This window comes from Haplochromis burtoni, unplaced genomic scaffold (genome assembly GCF_018398535.1).
Source record: "Haplochromis burtoni strain Fernald_Lab_line unplaced genomic scaffold, NCSU_Asbu1 Contig_31, whole genome shotgun sequence".
NCBI lineage: Eukaryota > Metazoa > Chordata > Actinopteri > Cichliformes > Cichlidae > Haplochromis > Haplochromis burtoni.
In genome coordinates, this window is record NW_024582392.1 from 1,244,867 (window position 1) to 1,259,685 (window position 14,819).

General features: G+C 39.9%; 1 protein-coding gene across 2 annotated transcripts; it reads right to left on the reverse strand.

Annotated features, from left to right (window-relative positions):
- Positions 1-725: 725 nt before the first annotated feature.
- Positions 726-14,247, reverse strand: zfp64 (zinc finger protein 64 homolog (mouse)). 2 transcript variants are annotated; one of them, XM_005918816.3, is made up of 7 exons: positions 14,003-14,247; positions 13,670-13,733; positions 13,449-13,592; positions 12,250-12,312; positions 11,908-12,159; positions 8,173-11,801; positions 726-8,097 (listed from the first exon to the last, which is right to left on the reverse strand). In XM_005918816.3, exons 3-6 carry the CDS (start codon positions 13,525-13,527, stop codon positions 10,384-10,386), a joined length of 1,812 nt encoding a protein of 603 aa, XP_005918878.1. In that variant the 5' UTR covers positions 13,528-13,592; positions 13,670-13,733; positions 14,003-14,247; the 3' UTR covers positions 726-8,097; positions 8,173-10,383. The 2 variants fall into 2 exon arrangements, with proteins under 2 accessions (XP_005918878.1, XP_005918877.1); XM_005918815.3 differs by having other exon boundaries at positions 736-8,097; positions 13,670-13,837.
- Positions 14,248-14,819: the final 572 nt, after the last annotated feature.

Sequence of the window (14,819 nt, forward strand, 5' to 3'; positions counted from 1 at the left end):
ATCTGTGGCTATATGACAAAAAAGGCAATTCTTCTTAAACAGGCACTAAATCATTACAGAGATGAGGTGGGAGAATAGGAACTGAGCATTCATACATCTGTCTTTATACCCTGCGACTTTCACACATCTAAGGATGTGTTTGGTTTCACCCCACATGCATTCAAAACCCCATTAAAAAAGTTGAGCAAATGCTGAGCATATGACAGCCCCTATGCGACTGTGGGAAGGATTACACAAAGGCAAGTGTTTTCCACCACACAGCTGCTCAGTTGGAAATTTGTCTTGTTCCTATTGTCTTACTCTTTAAAAGAAGTGCTAAAGCTCTCACTCCATGCTCCAGTCACTTCCTAAGAAAGGTGCTATTGGATGATACATGTGGCAGAGTGTCCAGTTTCAGGGGAAATGGTGAGAGAATTAGTAGGGGACGATGAGCTCCATTAAACACTGAAGAAGTGGACCTGGAAAGGGTGTCTGGAGCAATCAGCGGTGCACAATCTACAGGTGGGGTATGGGAAAAGAACCCCCGCCAGACTAAAATCATATCTTTAATGACCACAAAGTGTATAATTTGTTATTATATCTTCTTAAAGAATTAACAGCATTGTTATTATAAATAAAACAATAATAAACTACAAAAGCAAACATTGCTTTGAAGCGTTAATAAATGATTTATCATAAAAAAAATTGCCTTTTTTTCTTATATTTTCTGTAAAATAAAGTTTAAAATTGACAGAAATAGAAAAATAAAGCCTTCAAATTCCAAACAGACAGATCGGCAAACCTTTACAAAACACATCTCTTTTGACGCTGCGACTGAAAATGAGAAAATTTTTCTCACAGAACTTTTGCCTGAGGGTCCGAGTATGAGGTGGGGGCTCCATCACAGCACGCTGTTATTAATCTTAGTTAATTGTAGGCATTCAAACACCACACAGCTGTATTTTTCATCATTAAGCCTGTGTTTATAGTTGGAGGAAATTGGCCTACAATGTAAGTGATAGATAATCAAATCTCAGGAAAACTAACAGCTTGTGGTCAGCTACCACAAACCACACACTGTTTATCCAAGCATTCATGCTCTGAACATGGGAGAATCTATTGAAATATGCTTTAAACATGAATTAATCAGTTACAAAGCAATCTGAGCCATTGTAACTGTTACCTAATTTACAGACTGTGGCTGTCTATACAGAAGTTTTATTTTTTTTAGTTATTATCCATATACTTGATTTTCACTCAAATGTCACTATTTGATCTATTTTACACTTGTTTTTGCAGTGTTTCAGGGAAAACATCTTACTTTTTAGTCGACCATTTGGTTAAAAGGAACTGTAGTTACTTGTAACAAGCATTTTAGTTGTGCTCCATCTCAACCAATCATAATTGATTGATTGATATTTATTTTGCTAACATATCACAACATCATCCCGACTGAGGAGATTCTGCATAATAAATACTACTTAACTTCAAGTAATGTCTTTTGCTTTACATGTTTTGTTCTGTTTTTATATTGTGGTCCTAATAAATTTATAGAACGCTTCAACTTATATAGTTTTTTTAAAGCACCTGATTTAATGTTTTCTTTCATGTACTTTTCTGTGAGTTGGATGTGGCATTCCTTCACTGGCCATAACACAGCTTGCATTCCATTTGTTGCACGGTGATGGCATCCTCTTTTGAAAAGGAATGCATCATGGTGGAATAATTGCCCTACTGCTCTCAGTCCACTTAGTTAAAAGGGATTCAGATGGTTTGGGATCTCTGTCTCTCTTCCCCCTCCACCATCTCGCCTCTCATGGGGCAAGGAGAAGAGGAGAGTCTGAGGGGGATGGGTGTTTGACTTGGGAGAGCAGAAACTGGGAGGGGGGGTTGAGTATTTACATAAATGGCCAATCTAAGTTTTTCAACCTCCATTTTAATCTACAGAAACTAAAGGCAACCTTTGCCCTAAAATGACGACCCCGTCTTCTCCTTATCGATATCTAAAGTTAACACGTAGGCTGGCATTCCACAAAGATTCAGAGCATTAACTTTCCAACAGAAAGTGACGCGCACAACTAACAGACATGGATATTGGATTATTGCGGCATTTTAGAGGTCACATGATCCTCTCGGATCATGCGCACCTCTCGTCGGCTGCTGGGAGGTCCACCAAGTCTCGGTGGTGGAACAAGTGATCGCATGAGGCTGTGGCTTATCTCAGCCTACACATGCATGTTCACACACACCCCCACATGCACACATCTACATACATTGCACTTGTTAAGCATGGTTTAGCAAGCATAACAGGTTCTAGAGTTTTAAAGTAATTTGCTTTTTAAAACTTTCTAGTGGGTGTATCGCTCATGAAATACTCATTAATGCGCACTTAAATTAGTCTCTGGCTATTCAACTACAGGACGATACTTCTAATGGAACAATAAATAAATAAAATATACTAAAAGTCATAATTTTTATTAGGAAGAGTAGCTGATTTTAAAATAAGCATAATTAACTATGATTTAAAAAGGCATCGTGTGCTTTGGAAGTTTCAGTTATCCATAAACATTTAGATGCTTTTATAATATTTGAAGTTGATTCACTGCTGCTTTCACATCACTCACCTTTTCAATTATATCACTGACTGTCATCTGCAACACTGTACTATCACACTTGTGTACTTTTGTCCATCCTACTGTCTCAATCTTATGTTTTCGACTTCTCCCTGCTGTGGGGATAATTAAAACAATTTCAAGGACAAAAGAGGAGAAGCTACTGTATCGCACAACCAGCAGTGCAACAGACATGGTGTCAGAGGCGTGCAGTTGTCAGGGATTAGCTCCCCTTTGCTGGCACAGATGGATACATCAACCACCACCAGTGATGAGTGGCTGAGCATGGACAACTGCCTCAAAGGAGCTTGTAGCAGGAATTTAGGTCCAAAATCATACAACAAGACAACCACATCTGCATTTTAGGAGGATGACACGAAACAAAGGGTCAGTTTTGATTAACCTGTTGCACTGCAGATTTGTGGCAACAGACTAAACCTGCTGATCAAGATAAACATAACGCATATTCAGGCATTTGAAGCAGGTTTTGTTAGAAATAAAGAAAGTTGATTGGAACCACCAAATATTGGCACCACTATTTTGTCCCACATTATGAAATCATTTTATTTATATATTTTATGTAAATTAAATTAAAATTCTCTGTATTATATCAGTTAATATTGGAGCTATAATAATGCAGCTGGAATAGTATTATTAGCTGTTCTTCCCACCCAGAAACTGGCGACTAGTCGCTCCTATTTATGGGAACAAACATTCCCAACACCCAGATCTTTCTTCACATTCCTGAGCTTTGTTGAGCCAACCCCCTTTCTAAAACAGAGAGATCTGATGGTGACAAATCTTCAAACCAACTTCCTCTTTTTCCTTTCAACTCAAGTAATGGCCCAGTGAACTGGATTCTCTGTCCTGACTCACATCCTCTGTGCCATAATATTTATGCTGCCTATTCAAATGGTGGCATGATCAAATTGCTGCATGAATCACACCACAGGCACCAGCTCACTAAATTACATCCTGACTAAGAGTCTGAATATTAGTCTGGGATAATGTGATATTAGCAACAATGGCTTACTTTCCCTGTATTATTTATTAAGTTAATTTATTGCACCTCTGATGACCGCAGCTGCTTGCCTAACCTGAATTGCGTATGAATCTGGGTGGAAATCTTGCTAACTGTGGCGCTGACAGTCAATGCCTCATCAGTGCTTTTAGGGCATTGTTGTTATCTCCGTGGCCAGGTCAGACTTATCTCACAGAAGGAACTGTATGTGAACAGAAACAATAGGCTTGATTGAGTGCATTCCCCACAAGGTGTTAGGTTACACGAGCCTGGTTTATTTAATAGATGATATCTGTCTGAAGGCACTTTGCCACATGATCTTTATCGCAAGCGAAATGGTGCATTATTCATACACTAATTAATTTTCTGTCATGAAGACGTGATAGCAGGAAACAACCCGAGTCGACTTCATAACAGGGTAATACAATCGAGTTCGAGCAGAGAACTGCAAGAAAAAAATATGTAACTAATCGATTAGTCATTTTAAAAATCATATCCAACAATGCCAATTATTTAATTTACATGTGAAGAAAATACATCTCATCCATAAGTCCTTGTGCATTCATTTATAGGCTCACATACCCCCTACTTGATTTTTAAACAGACACAATGCAATGCAATTAGCTTAACAAAGAAAATGGTAATCCACGAGCCGGTATGAGTGCATGGGTGGGGTGCATCTGTAACGACCCGAGAATGACTCTGAGAATGCTTCTGAGGAATTTTCACACCAATAAGCTGCAGGAGAGCCAGACTGAAACAGCAAAGTAGTGCAACTGAGAAAACAGGGGGGGAAAAAACCCAACTTCCATTCAAAAAAGCATGAATTTCACAAAGCCTGCCTCCTATGCTTTAGTCAGGGGTTCGAATGTAAATGTCTAAACATTATTATGAAAATAAAGCCATTAATTAAACGGCGCAAAAAACGCAAACCAGGCATCCTAGTCTGTATTTACATTTATCAGTAACAGTAAGATCCATTATCAGACCACCAGCAGATACATAGCTGGGGGTAGATTCACATATGCTAATAAAGCAGATGTCCAGAGTCCTCAACACATTCCAGGCAGCCTATAAAAACAAAGTGTCTTTCTTCCCCCAGGAGCAGTGCCCCATCCCTGACTGTCTCCAACAGTCACAAAGATTCATATAAACACTTGGTGTTATAACCTGATGATCCCAGCCGTGCTCAGGCTCTCCCTGCCACTGTCCCTAAAACAACCACAGCATTTTGATCTCTTCAGACTACAGCTCCCCTCATTTTGGGAGTACTCTGCATGTTTGGCCAAGGTGTTGGTCATTGTTTGAAACATTTCCATGACACTGGAAGTTTCGGCCAACGTCTCTGTGTCACTGCTGTCCAGTGTGCTGGACTCCAGCTAAATTCATCAGCCATTGTTTTCTCTGAGCAGGCATTTATGATGTCACTGCAAACATAAGCTTTGTCCTCAGATGAAGGATCAGCCAAGGTTCGTGCCCTTATGGGGTCAAACAAACATCAAATATGGACAGGCTATGACTTTCCATGGGGTTGGGTGGACATTAAGGTGGCACAAATACAACTTTATTTAAAGGTTAAAAAAGGCTGGCCATCCCCAGTTCACCAAAGCTTTTTCACTAGTAACAGTAAAACTGGAAATGTCTTCTTCTCTATCGTATTAATTTTAATATTAATACTAGTAAAGAGTCTAAATCTTACCCTTCAACTCTTCACCATTCCATTCCTGAGCATCTCAAACATTTCTATGGGTCTGTCAGTGACTCCTGCAGTGCAGTAAATGATCAACAATAATTATTACACAAACAAGATACACTGAAGAAATTATAGGTAGGATGCAATAAATGTATGTAGGGCCACCACAACAGATTTAGAAATATAAAAGTATTTCTGCAGTTCATTAAAAAGAAAATGTTTTAAGTAAAATACATCAAACACACAAAAAGAATAAAAACTGGAGAGATTTTTGACGGGGATGCAGTTTTAAAACCCCCACATTTCTCAGGTGAAGTGTTTCAGATCCACCAAAGGCTTCAGTGTTTCCCATTGTGTAAGAATTATTGAGGCAGCAGTATCTGTGCGCATTAAGCACTCTGAAAGCACACATGGTAAACAAAGACTTAAGCGCATACACAAGCATGTGCGCGCACACGCACACACAACAATGGCTTGTATGTCAAAAGATTAGATTTCCATCGTGTTTGTTGTTTTAGGATAAGGCATGCGTGAACAGAGAAAATATTTTGCTTGCTCATAGGCATCTGCTGAGAACCAATGGAATTTCTAAAATTGTAAATAGGTTTGTTTGCTTATGCAACAGTTTTGTTCCTTCTTTGAGGACAATATTCACAGTTAACACATAAGTATTGATTCAAAAGCCACATGTGTAAAAAGCAACTCCTACCAGGGACTAACAACCAGTGTGTCCTTATAATAAACACATCAGTACTTGTACAAATACTCTTATTATCAAACTTACTATGACTGCAATTATGGAATGCTTAACAACAATCAAATCACCGTATAAAGGCAGTCTGATGAAAACAAATGTTGAAGCACACAAAAACTGACTGTGCTGCTCTGCAAACTATGAGACTATGCGGACAGAGAACACACAAAGCAACATGCTGACATATGAGAATGATCAAAGGTTGTCGCAAAACCGAGCATAAAAAAACAAATCCCATATCTGCGCAGAGCCAAACCTGATGGCCCAAGACTAACACTTGGCTCGGGTTCCCAGCAAAACCTGCATCCGACCATATATGGAATAAAAGAAAACAACTGAGTGCTTGTTTCCCTTTGAATATACGGCACTGATGTGCACGGCCAAAATCATTAAAACATGCATTTGTATAGGGTTAGCGGCACAGAAACAAGACAGGAAAACAATAGCTAAATGTCTTTGTTCCTGAATCACAAAAGCTGATAGCCGGTTATTTGCATTCACAAGATTACGTGCAGCTATCGCTGCAAAACGGTGAAGCCCACATTGTCACAGAGGAATAAAAGACATTATTTTAAAAGGCACTGGCTCTGTGTTGAAGAGCAGGAGATACTGTAGCATTCTTTTGTCCACTAAAGGACTTTTATGGGCTCTTGTGCTCCCACTGCAGCCATGCCTATTGGCTCAAAATTATACTTATTTTGCTGCCCCCACCCCGAGGACTGGTTTTAAACTCTGCTTTCAATCTTAAAGTAACAACAACAAAAGGGCCTGTCAGAGTAATGCTTCCTGACAGCCCAAGATAGACGACAAAAGACAAAAACAACACCCCAAACACTCAAATGCTAAATAAATACCACAAAATAGTGTCAAAGCTTTGAGAGAGTGTGAAAAACTCAAGAATCACAGGAACAAATTTGAGCAGCTTTGAATTGTGCCCGAGTTCATTAAAGAAGAACAAACATGCAGCGTGAAATATACAACCACCCACAGAGGCAAAGTCATTTTAAATCCAGAGTTTGCCCTAAAGTGATACTATCGATTCCTCTCGTAGACGCTACAATAGCCTAATAATGTCTCAGCAAATAATCACATTGCATTCAGAAAAGCAAATTGAGGTGTCTTTTTGTCCCTCGGCTGATCACATACCGCTTTCATCATGAATTTCTATCAGAAAGACAAAAAGAATTGAACACAGACAAGATAAAAGCCTCCAGTGCACTAAGAAATCAAAATTCACTTAAGATGTCAATAGTGTCACAGCCAAAAGATGCCTGCATCGGAAAAACAAATCCATATCAATACTTCGCCAATCAGTTAATTTCATTAAGGCATTCAATGCCATTTACTGATGGGATTGCAAATTGTGTGCAAACAAACCAAAGGTCAGAGATGCACTGTTGAACCGAGGGACAGATTGTATTTGAAGGAATGAAAAACTGTTTGGACTCGGTGGCTGATTAATAGCTACCTCTGATGACAGAAGTGAACAAACTCAATTCATTTAGGTTTATTTTACTACCATTTTCACACTATTTAGAGCACCGGCAGTTTTTTGCCAAAGTGTCATCTTGCTCTGGTTGTTGTCCATCTTTCCATCACCTGGTCCTTTCTGGATCTATTTATGTCCAGAAGGAATGCATCACAAGTTACGATTTCTTTAAGCAGCTGTGAGTGGAAATTGCTTTTTGGGAAGCCATTTATGGCCCCCATTCAAAGGCTTGCATCTCAAACACAGGAAGGAAGAAACACAGAAGTGCTATACAGTATGAAGAGCTTCATTTTAAACTCATCCTAGCATTTATCAAAAAAAGAAAAGCAAGCAAAGCTTTAGGATTTGCCAAGAGAATGCACTCTAGTTAGCTTTGAAATATGAAAACAAGCTTACAGACCAAATTGGGTATGATTTATACTGTAACCAATTCACTATTTTTCCAAAAAATGTAAACAGAATAAAATAAATAAATATAACAACTCTCTTCAAACCTTCTCCCCAAGTAGGGCTCTTAAGACATTGTAACCCATAGAAAAGGCACTTAAACTGTTAGCAGTCGGACGTACCGCCCACGGGACATTGGATGGTTTAGGGGACTAATAGGACTGCTAAGGGGTTAACCCAGCTATGACGTCACATGTGGAAGAGGAGAAGGGGGAAAGAAAGGGTCTGTCCTCCTCAAGGGTGCTTAGGATTATGGCCTGGAAGTCTGTTAGATAATAGATCAAAGAGATACATCAGAGTGCTTTGTGGTTTTCCCACATAACACTCATCTTCATGCATAATGGAATTTCAGGATTTTTTCCCCCCTAGTTCCACCTGAAGAAGAGGTGACACAGAGTGGTTCGAAAAATCTGAGTTTGAGTGCAGGCACTCATAATGCAACCCAAGTGCAGAACTGATGCAGATTTAGTGTTTGCATGCTGCTCTCTTTGTGGTACATTCTTCACTATAAGCTGGCTTTATGTTGCTTAAATCATACAAGAAACAGAACCTAACTTCAGATTTTCCCTTCTACTTAGGAGCAAAATGAGTATTTTGATCTGTCTTTTAATTTCAAGGTAGAAAATAGAGAAATAGTAGAAAAAGCACAGCAAACAATCTAAAGAGCTTGCTTAAGTTACATAAATACACAAACAAAAACCAAACATGGTAACCACCATCTAACAATAAGATTTTAGTAGTAGTTTCTGTGGCATCTAGTGGTGGCGTCATATTTATTAAAAGTTAGCACTGTTATCCATGGAAGCTTTTTTCTGTCACTGGAAATAATTGAAGTTGAAATTTTAAGTTATCCTGGGTTATACAATGGGTTATATTTCAAACGATTAGATTTCTACCATGTTTGTTGTTTGAGGACCTGCGTGAACAGAAAATAAGTGTAGCATTTTAATTTGATAGGTCAAATACTGCATTCACACGTAAAACAATTATTAGCAAATGTGGGCTAAAGCTAGCACTCTAACCAATCAGCACACAATTAGCATAGTTTGGATACACCCAAGTCTCTAAAACAATACGCCTAACCCTTTCATAAGGATGTCTCAAATTAGCACCCTAAATTTTCCAGTTCAAAGAAGAATTCACAAAATAAGTAACTACGCTTTCTTACCCAGCTAGGCTAGCTGTTTTCCATATCCAGTGTTTATGCTAAGGTAGCTGTCTCCTGCTCCTTTATTGACAGACAAAGCAGTCATTTCATATCAAACAATTCTTGGCTAGCACTTTCAAAAAGACAAAACCTTCAAGTGAGTAGCAGTCGTATCTTATAGAAACATAATGGTATAAAAAAGTGCAGCATTTCTCAAGAAAATTAGTAGTATGGGGATATTATAGAAAAGCCATCCTTCATATATTTTCAGTGTTAAAGCACACACACTACAGTAATACCCTTACTAGCTAGAGTCCCCTGTCTAAAACAGACACCAACTCTCTCAACCTACAGTGCTGGCAAACATATTTTTTAAACCATCAAACCACTTCATCTGAGTTTGTGGCCATGCTGAGCGAGAAAATGTAAGAGTCTGCTTCAGCAGAGCCATTAGTGCTCAGAGACCAGAAAGAAATCAATGGTCAAGTGTTTACACAGGAGAATCCTATTCAGGTGCAGCATCCGCTCTCTGCAAATACTAAGTGCTTAAGTCTGAATGTAAAAATAGGAAGAATAATAGAAAGCAGCAAGCAAAAAACTGGCTCTTTATTGAAAAATCTATCGGGAATGCGAGTCGCCTTTTAGAAGCTAAGACCTTGATATGCAGCCTAATGCTTTCTACAATTGACATCTACTTTTTCAGATTCAGAATGAGGGCTTGAAAAAAATATTTATTTTTAACAAAAGCTATACATACAGAATATGTATAATCAATACCACGGGGCAGCAGTACACTTACAGTCTGAATACTCCATAAAAGCAGAGCAAGTTTCATTATATACTCTCATCACTCTGCTGCCACCTAATGGACAAACATAAAAAATACATCATACAAATACATTCAGTCACTTTCACATTTTGTTAATTTGCGGTATTATTCTTTTATTTTTTTGTATGATGTTGCTTTAAATTAAACCTGATTTCAATTAAATATTGTAACTGAAATATGGTTTAATTTCAATTTTTGATGCCTGCAAATATAACACTTGAAGATACAGTGCATGAAACAATGTTAAAATTGATGTTTTATTCTAAAATGTTAAGACTAAACAAACGACACCTCCAAAGCCAACAGTCTTGCTATTTTAGTGGTTACCGTTAGATCTACAAGTTACTATCAGCAGAGAAATAGCTTATGATGCAGTTACTGTCTTTTAACTTTCAGAAACACACAACGCTGTTCACTGTGGGATGCTTTCGAGTGTGTGTGAATTGGAATAGAGTGCATGAGGGGAGAGCTGATCCACCGTGCTCTGCTGAGGCTGAGGAGACACTATAAGTGGAACGCCATGGATGACCACATTCTGGCTGCCCAGGCTGATGTTTGGCACCAGTAATGCACTTTCCTCACAGGGTAAGGCACTCTCCTCAACCGTCACCATCTCTGCTGGCTTGGACATGTCCACATCAGGCAGAGGTGCTGTGGTCACCAAAGCAGAGTTTCCTTCCGTAACCACTGTAATCTCTGTGCCACCTTCCTGGATCAAAGCATTGAGCCCCTCCAGTTCAGAGCAGGTGGTGATGAACGTCTGTGTGCTGCTGCTCGAGTCCTGAGCGGTTATGGCCGTTTGCATCAGGGCCTGGTGGAGCGGGTTGCTGGCATCGTCGGTGCTGAGTTGAGTCAGGAGGACAGTCTGGGGTTCAAGAGTGGCTTCTGTGGTTTGGGATGAACCGAGTGGTTGTACAGGCGCCAGCAGGTTGACCTGCTGGATCATGGAGTTAACTACCATGTCCTGGTTTTCTGGGCTAAGCAAGACCATGTTGCTCTTATTCTGGCCATCCCCACCAGTTGAGAGCAAGGGGTTATCCTGGCCTAACGGGTGAGATACAATGATTTTAAGCTGTGTATTACTATAAGGAGGCATTGGGTTACACGGGATAGGAACTTCGAGCTCAGAGCTGGTTTGTGACATGGTAACGGGAACCAAGTTAACTGCTTCTGCTGGGGTAGAGAGCTGGAGTTGCAACACACTCTGAGTGTCCCGATGCTGCTTTTTGTGGCTCCGCAGGGAGTCCTCCCTCACAAACGAAGCGTCACACGAGTCGCAGCAAAAGGCTCGAGCTGCATCTAGTTTGGCTCGATACCGAGAGCTGACAGGCTTCGGAGAGTCGGTGCCTAAATTTTTGCCTCCACCTCTGCCTCCTTTCCCACCGCTGCCTTTTTCAAGCTTATCCGACTGACACTTCTTCTTGTGGATGACAAGATTGCTGCGCTGCTTAGAGGCAAAGTTGCAGAAGTCACATTTGAAAGGGCGGTCTTCAGAGTGGATCCGCTCGTGGACCTTGAGCGCCCCCTTGCTGGAGCAGGAGTAAGTGCACTTGGAACACTGAATGGGCTGAGTGGGTTGGTGTTCTCTCAAGTGTTGTCGCAGAGCAGTCTTGTTGGCACACTTGAAATCACAGTGCACGCACTGAAAGGAGTTCTCCGTACCATGTTTGATCTGAATGTGCGATTTCAGGTTGCCTTTCATGGCGCAGCAGTACTCACAAAAGTCACATTTGTAAGGCTTTTCGCCGGAGTGAATCCGGATGTGCCTCTTCAGGTCTGAGTTTATTTTGAACTTTGCATCGCATTGTTGGCACTGAAAAGGTGCATCCCCTTAGAAAATAAATACATAAACAAAATAAAGCCAGTTTTAATACCAGTCTCTAAGCTACAACTGTCACACAGCTGCTGACAATTGTGGATTTTTTTGTCTACCTACCTGTGTGAGAGCGGAGATGCACGGTAAGTTGGCTGGAGTTGCGGCTGGCGTAAGGACAGATCTGGCATTTGAATGGCCGTTCATCATAGTGGATGCGCAGGTGCTTCTTCAGGCTGCTGCTGTCTGCTGCTGCATAGGGACAGTGTTTACATTTGTGTGGCTTCTCACCTGTGTGCGAGCGGCTGTGCATGTTCAGCTTGTCCCGCCGACTGAAGCGTTTGTGGCACAGTTCACATTCAAATGGCTTCTCACCTGGATGGCAGACAGAAAAACAACTGGGGTTAAACCTTACTCTAAAGGGGTTTTGCAACCGAAGAACATATTTTGAAAGCATTTGCGTACCGGTGTGAGTTTTAAGATGCCGTTCCATGTCTTTTTGGCCATACTGTGTCTTGAAAGTGCAACCTGTAGATTGTAAAAAAAACAAAACAAACATTTTCTTAAATTGTGTGCAGCCTCTGCATTTGTGAAAAGTCCAATCAACACTGTACTAAATAAATACAGTGCTGTGAAAAAGTTCCCGATTTCTTTCTTCTTCTTTTTTTGCCTATTTGTCACTCTGTTGATGCTTTGTGCCCATAAATTTGTGGGGGTGCGTTTATAAAACTCTTTTATGGTTGTTTTTACTTGTGTCATTTTGTACATTTTAGTTCTACTTTACTGCCTCTCTTTTCAATTTTTTGCTGATGCACAGCATTTTGTGTCAGCGGTGGCTGTTTTACAGCACTTTCCAAAACTGGAATGGAATTTTGAACTTGCCAATGTGTTTTTTGGATTATTGTCCTGCTGCATAAGCCAAACTGATTTTGTAGTAGAGAGCAGAATTCATGGTTCTTTGAATTATAGCTAGTCATCCAGGTCCTGAAGGAGTAAAGCAGCCCAAGACCATCACAATACCACCATGTTTGACTGTTGGTATGATGTTGTTTATGAAATGCTGTGACAGGATGCAAACCTGCCAAAAAGTTAAACTTTTGTCTCGTCAGTCCACAGAATATTTTCCTAAAGTCAAGTTTTGCACAGTCTCTTTATTATTGTTGAATAATGATCACTAGCTTTAACTGAGGTAAGTAAGGCTTAGAGTTCCTTAGATGGGTTCTTTTGTGACCCCCTGGATGCTCCATCGATGCACTCTTGGGTGTAATTTTGTTATTTATGGATTTGCTTGATTATCTTTTCACACAGGGCAGCTTTGGATAGCCTTTTTTTCTAATAAATAATTTTTGCGTCATAACTTTTGCACTGTCCACTTCCTGCTGTGACAAAACAAATTTCCCACGTGTGGGACTAATAAAGGTTATCTTATCTTATCTTATCTTATCTTAATCAATGAAATTAGCTTTTAAAAACTGTATTTTGTATATACTTGGGTTTTCTTCGTATTTTACTTAATAAAGTTTGTTTGATGATATGGAACAGGAAAGTGAATGAGGCAAATACTTTTTACAGCTATTAATGATATGGGGCTTGAGTGGCAGGAAGTGCAGTTCTTCCTGTTAGAGATTGAAGATCTGTGTTCATCAGCAGCAAGAGGCACCAACCTGAGAAACAGCAGCTGTGTCTCTTTGAAGTCAGGGCAGGTTTTAGTTTTTTGGAAGGTGTCTTTGGGGCTTTGGTCATCTTTTTGACACCTCTCACAACACAGGTCTGGTAGGTCTCCTCAAAAATAAACTCAGTGCTGGAGTCTGAAAATAATTTGACAGGCAAAGTCAATTTTTCATTCAAATTATGGACAGCAAAAGCAGAAAGAGGAGTATGTTACCTGTGAGAGTGGATGTGGCAGTAGTGGTTGGGGTGTCAGGTGTGGACAGGAAACATTCATTTTGCTTATGGGCGAGAAAGACCTTATAATTATTGTACTGCTTTTTGCAGGAGCCACAGATGTGGATATCTGGGCTCACTTCCACCACCACAGAATGACCTGCAGCCACTTCGGATGGCAGAGAACACAAAACAGGAAATAATGACTTCATAGGACGTTGCATAATGTACATCTGTGAAAGTGATTACAAGATAGCTACAATAACTTGGAGCTAAATCGTGATATCATAGATTTGTCTTCCAGTTATGAATTTTAGCAACTGTTTTGTTTTACCTTCAGCGGTGTATGCAGCCATTTTCGAGGTGGTTTTGCTGGAGATCAGCTCATTTTCTGTGTCCTCGCTGCGTCCATTGTAGTTTTAAAACATGCCGACTGGGGTCAAAAAGTAGCCAATGAAACATCACTACCTATTTCCAACTGCGAAATCTACCACGGTTTGCATATCAATAGAACTAGCACTTCACTTCTCTGCCGACTCCACGTTTTACGACATTCTACGTTGGGTTTGCGGCAACCGCACAAGGCTTTGCTGGTGTCGTCATATGCTGCTTTGAGAAACGTGGGAAAATCAAACTACAAAGTCTAATCACCCAAATCAACTTACAAGTCAATAAATAATACTATTAATAAAGCTATCTGACTTAGTGTTTGACTGTCCTATTTAGAATAAACCAATATCTATTTAACACTGTGTTAATTCTTTTGTAAACCGGGATTTTAAAAGCTGAAATTGCGTATTTATGAGCACTTGAACGCAACATCATTGTGTGGTGGTGCCCCCGGCCCATTCGAGGTCTTCAGGCTCTGCTTTCCAGATGCTGAACAAAACTAAATCTGATTTCAAAATTTAAAATTCTTTAAAAACAGAAAGTATATTATTTAAAGGTTTAACGAGTAGCTGCATTAGTTGACTTGGAGAGGATAGTAGCTATTAGCTTACCTCTTTGTTCCTAGAAAGCCACCAAAACGGTTACTACTTATTAGAAATGTCACAAAGAGAGGCAACGATGGCTTTTACATGCATGTTGAAACTATTTGTTGGGCCATATAAATGTCAAATTCTAACTTACGTAGGCACGGAAATCAGCAG